Source organism: Callithrix jacchus, chromosome 21 (assembly GCF_049354715.1).
Source record: "Callithrix jacchus isolate 240 chromosome 21, calJac240_pri, whole genome shotgun sequence".
Taxonomy (NCBI): Eukaryota; Metazoa; Chordata; class Mammalia; order Primates; family Cebidae; genus Callithrix; species Callithrix jacchus.
In genome coordinates, this window is record NC_133522.1 from 15,339,953 (window position 1) to 15,353,276 (window position 13,324).

Genomic DNA, 13,324 nt, shown 5'->3' on the forward strand with positions numbered 1-13,324 from the left:
GTAACAGATTGTAAATTAAAAGTAGGACTTCCCTTAAAGTCTGCATTGTGCCACTGAAAAAAATAACTCATACAATTAAAGTGATTCAAAACACATTCTGTCATTTAAAACAAGATTATAGGTAAGCAACATGGTTCTCACAAAAGCTGTTTCATGCTTTTGACCAAGCAATTTCTGATGATCTTCCTACAACAACCTCTTATATTTGGTTAGTCTGCATGAGCAAGATGAGTTAATTGGTGACAGAACATTCTGAACACTGCCTCAAAACCTACACAAATGCCTGCTCCCCGGTCTTTCTCATTGATGTGACTTAAAAGTTTGACCTAAACAACTTGTGCATGCTGTAAGTTCACAGGCTGAAAAGGTAAAGTGGACACATTTTCTGCCTTATCACTTGCAACATCTACTTTAAGGGTAAAATGACAACAGCCATCACTAGACAGGCAAGGATGAATAAAGCAAGAATGAGTGTCTTTTCTCTTTTGTCTGCACAGATCTGAACTTTTCATTTTAGCTACATCAGGTTATTATAATTATGTGACACTTGTGGGAGGGCGGAGGGAAGGCAGGGAGATTAGAGTGAATAAATATGCTGCATACAAAAGCCAAGTGGACTCATGGTAGCCCTTTTATTCCTTTGTAAAAATTTCTAAATCATCCCTGAATAGCTGTGTCTAAGACAAAATGTGTCGACCTAGCTAGTGGAGACACAAAATGAATGACCTCTGTGATGTTTCCAGAGGAGCATTACCTGCATGTACTCACTGGCTCATTCATAAGTGACACACTGTTCCCCGAATAAACATCTGCGCTTCTTCACTGCTCAGACCAAGAAATCCCTCCTCTGTGGATATTGTTAAAGGTGATTTTTTTTAAGCCTGCAGAACATCAGAACTTGAATGACCTATGGCTCTACATTATTCAATTTAGGAGGTACACTCTTGGTTTTTATTGTGTCTGTGTCTGCTTATCAGTAGCAGAGCTATAAACACTGCTCACAGTTATCTTACATAGATATAACAGGTAGAGTGATTGTGCACCAGGGAAATTTAGTAGTGTCTTGAGCGTCTATACACACATATACTGCTACTCTGCTACTCCGAGTCTGGCTACAGAAACTGGAGTATTGTGGGTAGCCTCCACTTTGAAATTCTACATAGGAAAATTAATGTGCAATTTAAGTAAAACAAAAGAAATGCATTTTTTATTTAAGAAAAATGGGCATAGATGAATGAAAATACTGATACAGATGATTGTGACATAGAATCTCAAACAATTTAAAATGTTTTAAAATATCCAAACCTAAATATCCAAAGTTAGATGTTGTTTTAGTCATGCATTCATTGCAGTAAATTTATATTAGTCCTTTAAGACAAAAGATTGTCGCCTTCTAAAAGTCCTGACGTTGCACCCCTTTCTTCCATGCTTCTCAGAACAAGTATGACATTTTTATCATCCTCCCTCTTATTTGACAAGACCTATTTTTCCCCACATCCTCCCTGCCTCAGATGAGGTACAGTCCCTGGAGTCTGTAATTGCCAGGAGATGAAGCGATGATGGGGAGTGATCACAGTCAATAGCTTTGATTAACAATAAGGTAGAAAATTAGCAATGCTAGCATTCAGCCACCCTGCCCTCTCCCTCCTCCATATGCTCCCTCAGTCCGTGCTGGCGGCCTCACAGAGGGCAGTCGGAGTCCTTCGCCAGCTTTGAAGTGCAGCAAAGGTGCAGGCAGAGCAGAGAATTAGGGAAATTAAGGAGAAAAAGTAAAAACTGTAAACCATGACGCTGAGACCTTCGCAGGGCTTAGTGTGTCGCAGGAGGGGCGAGGATGAAGTGTGCTGTGTGTTGTCCTTGTGTGTTTTTCTGTCACATGTGGATTTACTTGTGTCTGGACATGCTGTGATCAAAATGGCAACTACTGTTACTACTGTGACCCCATCAGCAGCTCTGGTGTTGTTTCCGACAGACCCTGAAGATCTAGAGAGGGGGAACGACCACGGGACGCCGATCCCCACCTCTGATAACGATGACAATTCGCTGGGCTATACAGGTAGAGTGTCTCTTTCCCAAATACTAACTTCCTCCTAAAATACCTCCATCTCCATCAATCATCAACCACCTGTATTAAATTAATCTAATCATCCCTGCTTCCAGCTAACCACCACGACAACTTCTCATTTTTCAAAAGCTCATTCTGTAGCTGGGAGGTCATATTGCTAAAATAAACACTTTTGCGAACAGAAATGTATATGAACACTGTAATCATTCTTATTATTTTACTATGTTAAATACAAAAGGATGCTTATCAATCTGAAACTTTGATACTGCTATTTTGAGAATGATATTTCCTTAGAAATTTAATATTTGACTACATTACTAACATAAAGGCAAAAAAAGAAAAACACTACCTGCAATTTGGATTCAAAATTATCTGTACATTTTTTTTTTACTCTTACAGTCTTAAAAACAACAGAAAGCAAAACTCTTAGCAAGAGTCATGTAATTCATAAGCACCAACTTACATCTTAGGATTGTTTGCATGACTTATTGTTACCCAGCATAATAGTAACAAATTAACTAATTGAATGGGTTAGAAATAATTGAGATATAAATGTTTAAGAATGATCAGCCTGGAAATATGTGTTTCACAGAGATTTTTTTAGTTCTAAATATAATTGCATCATTTATACCTCCGACTCAGAAAATTTGACTAAAACGTTACATAAGGAGAAAGAATAAAATATATCACTTATAACCCATTGAATCAGATAATGTCCTGTAATATCAGCGATTTGCAAAGTTCTCCTCATTGGTCCTTGTTAATGCAGTTCTCCATAGACTTTGCTAAGTTGTGAGCTGTAGGTTGGGTGTGTATTAGGTGGGGTAGTTGGGGTTAGAGTTGAGAGTCCTCTTCTGTATCATAACAATCATACAGATAACTGTTAAAATAAAAAAGTAATTCAATAGGCACATTTCACTTTAGATAAAATAATAAACTAATATTTTACTTTTGAAGCATCCTCACAGTCCTCATAAATATCACTCTCCAATGTTTTCTCTGGCCTATGTAATTTCAGTTTTTAAACACTTGGAATAAGTAGTATAGTTAATATGACCTTTATAAACAACTCTATTTTTTTATATTTTTTCATTCCTGTAAATAACTCATTTTCATTTTTCCTATCTTCCAACATAAGAATGAGGATTCAAAGACCAACAAAATAAAAGTCCACTGCGGTGAGATGGTGAGGGAGTTTGTGTGATTCTTTCCCAGAAACTTACCTAGAAAAAAAAGTTGTAAATGTCGTTCCTTAGTACCATCAATACCAAAGAAGTTCATATTTGTGAAAGCAGGAATCCAAGGTAGCATTCTTTCTCAGGGGCATCCTCATTTGCCAATGCTTCTTAGTTCTATTCCCCTGTACTCACACAATCTGAACAACTGTATTGTTTTGGTACAATAATAGGATTTGCTCTTTATCTTTTAAGGATTTCTCAAAAATTATGTATAAGCAATGTATAACTCATGTTGGAATGTCAAATTAAGAGAATTTAAATAGTAATGCATTTCAGTTTAAATATTTTTTTTTTTTCATTTTTATTTTTCCTTTCAGGCTAATCAGGTGTCAAATTTCTCCACTAAACGTATCATTAGATAAATTAACATGAGGTAATAAACTTAAAAAATTATAGTCTATAAAGGAACTAACTTAAAGTATTACAATTTAATCCAAAGTGACTGGAAGACAATCTTCTGAATAATCTTGTTCCTGAGACTATAACTGTCTTTAGCAATCTAGTGCTAAAGGAAGTCTATTCTGTATATTTTGTTTTGGAAAACTCTTGATTACTCAGAAATGTTTCTTCTGCCATACAAATTAAAAATGTTATGTGTCTCCTTTGTTTGCATATTAACCATATATATACTTATTAAGAATTCCATTGCAAATGATGAGAAAAATAAAGTAGAAAAAATGATTTTGGCTGCCTCATTACAACTGTAAACAAAGATACCAATTGGCCATATCGTTGAGGAGTAATAGTTAAAAGTATTATTTGAAAGTACCTACAGATATCCTTTTCTTTTGTATGCACATGCCTGTCTGTGAATGTGTGAATGTATGAATTCCCTGTATCCTAATCACAGATAATTGAGTAGATGGAATCTTTATATTAGAGAAAATTGAGTTAAGAGTAAAATGGGATACACCTATCTGTCCAGGAACATTTTTATATATTTAATGACAATTGTCTTGAGTTAGTATATCTGGAGGTGAATAATGCTGGACACAGAGCAAGAACTTTTAAGAAATAAAATATACATATTAAACAACTTAGAGAATGTACAATGCAATTGTCAAGTAAGTAATTGATATGAGTGACTTACAAAACGTTACCATGCTGTTAACAAGCAAGTTTATCAGGTATTGTTTGTGGCATTAATATTTTTTATACAATATCTCAAAATGACTGCAGATTTTATATGTCAGAAGTTTATTTTTTTACTACATGTTGCTTCACTTCATTGAGGTAATATGTGAGACTTTTCTCTCTCACCCTAACACTTAGTATACAAAAGAAGAAAATAAAGCTGTATAATCCTGAAAAAGATTTTTGGGGGAACATGAAATAATATCAAAAAAGGATCATTATTTCACTAAAATTCACATTTACATCCCCCAATCATCCTTTAAAAGAAAAAACCTAAGGAGTGTATAATTTCCACTGCAAGCTAATTTGTTACTATAACATCTGCTCTGATACTTAAGCCATTTGGGACTATCACTATCAAACTGACCCACTTAGCTAGAATGCATGGACCACATCATATACATAACTTATCATTTATATATTTATTAATGATCTAGTGAGCAAATGATTATCTTTTATGATAGTAGTTGCTGCTTATATACCATTCTAATCTAAATTGTGTAAGCGATTTAGTTGGAATCAGATTTTTAAAATGGATATGCAGAATATCAGAGAAGAAACATATTGCTTCCTTTTCTCCTTACCATCTCCAGAAACAACACTGGAAAGCCATGTAAGGTTTTGAAATATTTCAGTTTCACTCTTACAAATCAGTGAATACAAAACAATTTCTAAGGTAGCACTGTGGTATGTTATTAAGTGCACTTGTGCATTATTCACAGTGAAGTAGCCCATTTCTTGTTTAACCAAGCATGTCATAAATATTGGGGGTTATTTAACAGTTCATGGCATAGAGCCTTTGTTGTAAGAATAAGTAAGAAGAGGTTTCAGATCAGCACTTTATGGGGTCAGACACACATCGCAAAGAGACTGAATATGTAATAATCAATAAATTTTTTAAAGAGGCTTCTGAAAAGAGCAGTGTTTATTGACTGCTGGAAGTGTATATGATGTTTTCCAAATATACAAAAAATTAAGTAATAAGTCTAAGAATATTTCAATTTCTAAAATATATGTATAATTTATGTATAGATTTCTGGCAAATACTTTTGTCAAGAACACAAAATTTAATGAAAAATTTATTGAAATATAAAAATTCAAGGAATAAATGGATGCTAATGAAATTCTAGTAACATTCTTTATCTTTTTACAAAGCAGTAATTAGGAAAGGAATTTAACAGTATTCCTTTTTCTGAGTAACAAAATGTCCTTAAATTTGACTTGAAATGTCTAAAATATGCCCTTTGTCCCTATTTTTACACACTGAAATAAGATAATGTCTTCCATCTCCACAGGTCTATTTTAAGAAATAGATGGTGCCTATATTTACAGTAGAATATTGGAAGAAAAGCAAAATAATGCAAATTTAAAATCTTAAAACTAAAAAATTATCAGAGTCATGTCACTGTCAATGTAAGTAAAATCTAGCCATGAAATGTCAGAAATTGTAGAGTAATTTCAAATGGAGATATTCGGGTCTTTTACCACTCAACACTATCTCTAAGTAAAGTTTGGTTATAATTGTTTAGAAGAAAACAAACTATATTCTCTTATTTAAAAAAGAGAAAGAGAGAAAGAAAGAAAAACCTTGACAAATTACAGTGGTTGCCCATATGAACATGATGCAATCCCAGAACCATGAATGGTCTCATGCTTAGGAATTTCAACAAGTAACTATCAGTTGATGACACTGATTCTTGTGTCTCCCTACATTCTCAATTGCATACTTTCACCATTCAAACTACCATTTTTGTATGTGAATTTTTAACATATATGTACTGATACTAAACCAGTGTTTATTATTACTACATGAATTCAAGGCAGTTTTCTGAGCACTTTACCTGCAACAACTAATTTAATCCTTACAGCCACCCTCTAAGAGAGTGGTATTATTAAGAGCAACAGGGCCTGATATCTGCTTCAGTATTCTAAATGATAAATAGTCCAAAATTAATCACATATTTCTAATTTCACATGGTCTTGAATTTAAATGAGTTGTGTCTATAAGCTACATTTGGGCATGTAGTTAGAAATGGAACAGATTAACCATGTCAGGTTTGTCAGAAATATTAAACATTATATAGTCATTTTTCCCATTATCTTACTGTCACCTTATTTGTTAAATTAATAGAGTTTACATTCGTTTAATTAAGCAAACTATCTTTCGATGAGTCTACTGCAGAGCCAAGTATAATACTGTAAGTACATTTTCTTGTTTGTACACAATTGATTCTTTTCTCGAGTTAATAGTTGCATATTGTAACCTTTTAGATGCTCGATTATGTCTAATATTCCAACAATCAGTGATTTTCTCTGACACCTCTCTAATTAAACCCTTCATATTTTTGCTCGAAACGGACTGGTTTCTCTTTAGACCTAAGACTTTCTCACATCACTCTTTTCTGTTGGATCTCCTTTTCCTTAGATCTATTGTGTTTCTCTTTCCTGGTTTCTTCACTTACTGTAAGAATCCTGTCCTCCAGAAAGCATATTCAAGGAAAGCAGGGAGAACATCAAAATCAAAAGTTTTTGTAGGACGTGCTTTGTGATGTTTTGCCCATGTTTGCCTGTTGTTTGTTTTTTGTTTTTTGGTTTTTTTTTTTTCATCATACTGGACACTAGATGGGCCCACTCCAACTGGGGAACTATTTTAGTTATGGAAAATTTTCTTGATATTTTTTATAATAATTTTTTGACGTCTAGTTTCTCTGCTATCCTTCGGAATTGCTATTAGGCAGTGGGCCTCTTGGACTGATCATTAGTCTCTTGCTTTTCTCTCCTAATTTCTAAATCTTGGTTATTTTTTTTCCAACTTTCTTGGAAGCAACCTTTATATTTATTGTCCACCATTACTTTTATCATTGTGCTAAGTACTTAAGGTTATATGAGATATACTGTTTTTTAAGATCAAAACCATGAATCATGGCCAGGTGCAGTGGCTCACACCTGTAATCCCAGCATTTTGGGAGGCCGAGGTGGATGGATCACTTGAGGTCAAGAGTTCAAGACCAGCCTGGCCAACATAGCAAAACCCTATCTCTACTAAAAATACAAAAACTTAGCCAGACATGGTGACATGCACCTGTAGTCCCAGCTATTGAGGAGGCTGAGGGAAGAGAAACACCTGAACTCAGGAGGTAGAGGTTGCAGTGAGCTGAGATCATGCTACTGCACTCCAGCCTGGGCAACAGAATAAGTCTCTTTCTCAACAAGAAAAAAAAAAAAAAAAACAGCAACAAAAAGCATGAATCACTCACTCATCTGTGGATTATCATAACTGGTGGCTCCATCATTAGCTTCTCTTTATAACCTTGTGAATTACTAATTTATGCATAACAGAAAATTAATAAACAGTTCTTAAAATGAAGATAAACCATCTCCACTTGGTATAGATCTATATTGGAAATAAAATTATTAACTCACATCAATTTAATCAATTGGTTTAGTCTTTCCATAGTTCAGGGAAATAAATATAAAGGTGTCAAATTTGTGTTTGTTTTGGGTGACCTCAATTATTAAGAAATTTTGCCAGTTCTCTGAAAATATTTAGCAAGCAAATGAGACAGAAATTAGGATCATGGATTAAATTCATGTCTCATACTCCGAAAGTCTTCTCTCTACAACTGAGAAAAGAAAAATGGTTTTATTTTTATAATAATTGACAACAGGTAGTAGACATATGTAATTCTATCATCCTGAAGTTTACAGAACACAAAACATGGAAGCTTCAAGTAAATTGAGCATTAAAAAGTAAGTTAAGCTCTAACAATAACTGGAACAGTTTAAAGCAGTTCATCTTAATTATTTCTTAAAAATTTAAGATTAATTGTATGTTTTCCTCATGTTTATTAATGCTATTTCTAACACTAAAGTTTCTCATTAGCATTTTGGAGACTTAAACCTTTCCAAGTGAACAATTATATATTACATATTTATCATTAGTAATTTGATAATATTTTTCGTGTTGAAAACTTGGGAGCTGAACATTTTGAGTTTTTATGGTGGGAAAGGAAAAGCAGTATGTGAAGTTAAAGAAAATCAATGATAGACTGGATGAAGAATATGTGGCACATATACACCATGGAATACTATAAAAAGGATGAGTTCATGTCCTCTGCAGGGACATGGATAAAGCTGGAAACCATCATTCTCAGCAGACTAACACCAGAACAGAAAACCAAACACCACGTATTCTCACTCATAAGTGGGTGGTGAACAATGAGAACACATGGACACAGGGAGGGGAACATCACACACTGGGGCCTGTCGGGGTGGGGGACTAGAGGAGGGATAGCAGAGAGTGGACATTAGGGGAGGGATAGCATTAGGAGAAATATCTAATGTAGATGATGGAGTGATGGATGCAGCAAGCCACCATGGCAAGTGTATACCTGTGTAACAAACCTGCATGTTCTGCACATGTACCCCAGAACTTAAAGTATTAAAAAAAAAAAAAGAAAAGAAAAAGAAAGACAAAATGGCTGGTCACAGAGTCTCACTCCTGTAATCCCAGCATTTTGGGAGGCCAAGACGGGCAGATCATGAGGTCAAGAGATCAAGACCATCCTGGCCATGGGGAAACTCCATCTCTACTAAAATACAAAAAATTATCTGGGTGTGGTGGTGCATGCCTGTCGTCCAGCTACTCAGGAGGCTGAGGGAGGGGAATCGCTTGAATCTGGGAGAAGGAGGTTGCAGTGAGCCAAGATCATGCCACTGCACTCCAGCCTAGAGAAAGAGCAAGACTGCATCTCATAACAAAAGAAAACAAACAACAACAACAAAAAAAATCTTAATTTTGATAGAAAATTTTTACTTAATTACTTTTGATAACGTTTTATTTGTTGAATGGTTGCTTCAGTGTTTAAAGTATAAGCCAAAGCTACAAACTTTAGGGATAGGTAAGTAAACACACTCAGACACATAAAATATACAGGTGTTCATTAGGTGTGCCGACATCCATATGGTAGAATACATGAAGAATTCAGATTTAAAGTTTTATTAAGCAATTGTAGGGAAGTTTAAAGAAACAAATAAAACTTGGGTTGTAGCAGCTACAGTAGTGACTGGCTAATTATCTGGATAATTCAATAAGGATCTTTGTTTATCCAGCAATTTATGAAAGAAATTAACATTTCTTGGGTACAAAAGTAGTCTTGCCATTAGAAATGGCAATAAATAAATAAACACAATTACTTTTGCACCAGCCTAATCTTTTTAGCTGAAATATTCTTCAGGTTGACTTCAGAGGACTGGCTTTGGAAATGACTCTACTGACCTAGTAAGATGCGTACCAGTCTCAGAAGTCTTCAAAGCAGTCCATGCCCACAGCAGGATCCTCACCTTCCAGTGAGCACACAGCGTGGGGACAGTCTCATCTCTGTGCTCTTTATATGATTGCTGTGGCCCTATTTAAATCATTGTCCTTATGTTTGTTTTAGTTTTTCAATTCACAGAAAGGAAATATTTGGCAGTCCACCAATTTTTCTTGAAAATCAAAAAACAATTGGCTAAGTCTTCCTAATCTCTAATTCTTAGAATATTGCACAATGATAACTTTTTTCCTTGTAGTTATTCCTGTAATTTTCTAATCACAATCAAAGACATCAGTCTAGCTTCAGTTTATTTTGAAAAGTTAATATTTGGAGGACTAAGTGAAAAGTACATATGTGTCTAAATAAAAGTGAAACATTTTACTGTTACTTTACATTGCTTGAAGGAAACTATTGAGTCAGCTACAGGTTGGTATTACAGTGATATAGTTGGGTATTACAGTAGGTTATGCCTTAGTCACAAGCAAAAATAAGATTTCCATGACAACACAACTTAATTGTTCTCAGGCAACAAAACAGAAATTTATTCCCCACTTAAGTCTTCACATGTCAGAGGGACTCTGTTTAACATAGTCACTCAAATTCCTGAGGCCAACAGATGTGCTATCTTGACACAGGCTTCTGTGACTGCAACAAGTACAATCATGAACTGGCTTTACAGGCTTCTGCAGAGAAGTAATTTCTGTTCTTTTATTAAAGTCTCAAGGACATACCTAATTTCCATAGCATAGAAAAGTATAATCCTACTATGGCTCTAAGAAGAGGGAAAACTTGAAAATATCTTTTAAAAACAATTTAAAATAGTAATACAACAATAACAATTACACAAACTTCACAATAGTGTGGTGTAACAACTATTTACATTGCATTTACATTGTTATAGCTATTATAAGTAAGCTGGAGGTAATTTATATTGGCCCAGCATGGTAGCTAACACCTATAATCCCAGCAATTTGGGAGGCCGGGGTGGATGGATCACTTAAGGTCAGAAGTTCAAGGCCAGCCTGGACAACATGGTGAAACGCTGCATCTACTAAAAATATAAAAATTAGGCAGGCATGGTGGTGGATGCCTCTAATCCCAGCTACTCAGGAGGCTGAGGCAGGAGAAGCACTTGAACCCAGGAGGCAGAGGTTGGAATGAGCCAAGATTGCACCAATGCTCTCCAGCCTGAATGAGGAAGTAAGATGGAAGGGAAAGGAAGAGGAGGGGAGGGGAGGGGAAGGGAGGGGTAGGTGGAAGGAAGGAAAGGAAGGAAGATTAAAGTATACAGGAGGAGGTTTGTGGGTTATATGCAAATACTAAGTCATTTTATATATGGGATTTGAGCACATATGGATTTTGGTATCTGCAGGGGCTCCTGGAACCGTCCCCCACAGATATACACAAACAACTGAAATACGTACATAGCACTGATCACTACTAGACCAACAATCTAAGAAACAAGAAATTTGTCATTAGTTCAAAACATACACTACTTCCTTAAGGAAAGAATTTTAAACTAATAAGGCAGCCATGGTGCCATAGTTGGATATACTGAATATTTTGGCTGCTCATTGTACTGTTACAGCAGGCTTCAGTTCTTTCCTTCACTTTATCACTGGAAAATAATTCTGTGTATGTCACATCTTTTAAATTGACAATGATAAATTCATTTTTTCACAGGGATATGTTCTTTCATTTGATTTTTAAAATTTAGTATAGAGTAACAATTCTAAAAACTCCTTTCTATATAAAAAGAAATCTCTCAATGGGCCTGGGAGACAATGTGTTATTTTGCCAATTGCTGATTCAATTATGGAACAAAAACTGGCATATTGTCCCAAGATGCACACAGGCAGAGGTACTAAGGATAAAACTCTATCTTTTGACTGATGGAACATTAGCGTTTTGGATCTCTAGGTATCGGCAATAATAACTGGCCTGTATTTCTCTTTCTTAAATGGGGTTTCTTCAAAGAAGTCAGAGAGAAAAGTCAAAGCATGTAAATTTTATACTATTTTGTTGTCCTTTCCACAACCACCTGGCTTCTCCCTCAGTTAAGAGTCCCCTTCAAACTTCTACATGGATAAACCATGACTTTCCAATATACGATTCAAGTTAGGTCTCTTTTTTTCTTTACATCTCATTTTTTTTCTATTTAAAACTTATCTGGACCTTGGTAAATCACAGGTATTTCAATTCTAGGAGGTCATAATCTCTAAACCACAGCAAAACATACTTAAGAGTTCATCAACTACTATGAAAACTATGTTTGCTTTGTCTCTGAGTTAAATGCTACCATTTTGGACTTGACCACGTCAGGAACCTATCATCCCTAGTGAAATTGAGGACTGATTTCAGTGGTGGTACTTTCTAAGTTATCCTTAGCCAACAAATAACAAACACTACAGTGTTTTTCAAAATGCAGGGGCACTTCTCTCGAGTGTAGTTCCAAATGTTTTGTTAAAGGAAATGCCTTCTGGAGCCTTCAGGAGGCAGAGTTGGAAGATGAGTAAGTGTGTCACATATGATAAATCGATTCAAACACGTGCATTCCTGTACATCAATGCTGCCCCATGAAAGTATAATTCACACCATAGAGGCAAGCCACAAGTGCAATTTTAAATTTTCTAGTAGCCATATTTTAAAACAAAGTAATAGTAAATGAGTAAAATTATTTTTATAACTTACATTTTGTTTCACCCAGTATAGCCAAGATATTTTTGTTTCAACATGTAATCAAGATAAAAGGTATTATTGAGGGGCCGTAAATTTTTTTGCACTAGGTTATACTTAGAAAACATCTCGCTTTGGACTAGCCACACGTCAAGTGCTTGAAAACCAAAGGAATTCCTCTCTCTCCATTCTGCCAGATAGTTTCTGATATCTAAACCTTATTTACTAAAATATCATTTGCATCTAAGTTTGATTAGTCAATACCAATCAGACGGCTAGAACCATTTCCAGCTGCTTGAACTAGTCCTTGCATCCAGTATCTCCATTAAAGGCAACCATATTAATAAATTCAGCTACTTTAAAATTATTTTCTTCTTTTCTGGCCTATCACAATTAGAATAATATCACATAGATATTGTCCAGGTTTCTGTTGATATATGTTATTAGAAGGCTAATAAGCCTTCTCTCCCTGGGTTGAATAGTTACAGCTGTGACATGTTGGGAAATGAATCTGATCTTTGCTCTAGAGGTAATCAGCAGCAATGGAACGGGATGCGAGGTGAATGAGTAAGTTTTAATGCAATAACTACCTCCAGTGCCCAAAGTAAGGCAGGTCCAGCTCCATACAACAAGAAGCAAGGGCTCTTCCTGCTGGCAAGGGAAAGTAGTGGAATTTGGGAAATCAGGTATTCAGATTTGTCTGAACCCATTCAGCCATTTCCTTTCTAGTTTTCAGAATCCTGCACTTTCCTTCAATCAGTGCTCTAAACTTTCACTCAAGAGGCCTGATTAAGCTATAAAGTCATTCTATATTGTAATCTGGTAGCCCCAATTCAGTAATGCTGAGTCAGATATTCAGCTACAATAGCCCTATGGCTATTAGACAAAAGCAATTC

General features: G+C 35.3%; 1 protein-coding gene across 9 annotated transcripts in view; it reads left to right on the forward strand.

Moving 5' to 3' along the window:
• The window catches only part of ROBO1 (roundabout guidance receptor 1), a 1,154,664-nt gene that overhangs the window by 640,354 nt on the left and 500,986 nt on the right, over window positions 1-13,324 (forward strand). For 4 of the 9 annotated variants that reach the window (XM_002761303.7, XM_054248986.2, XM_054248983.2 and 1 more), the window contains one exon: window positions 1,973-2,056. The exons of 1 other annotated variant lie outside the window; for it this stretch is intronic. In XM_002761303.7, coding sequence (XP_002761349.3) covers window positions 1,973-2,056 — 84 coding nt within the window. Of the gene's footprint in view, window positions 1-1,663; window positions 2,057-13,324 lie in introns of those variants that run through there. 4 more of the 9 variants (XM_078358571.1, XM_078358575.1, XM_078358572.1 and 1 more) reach the window with 1 other exon arrangement.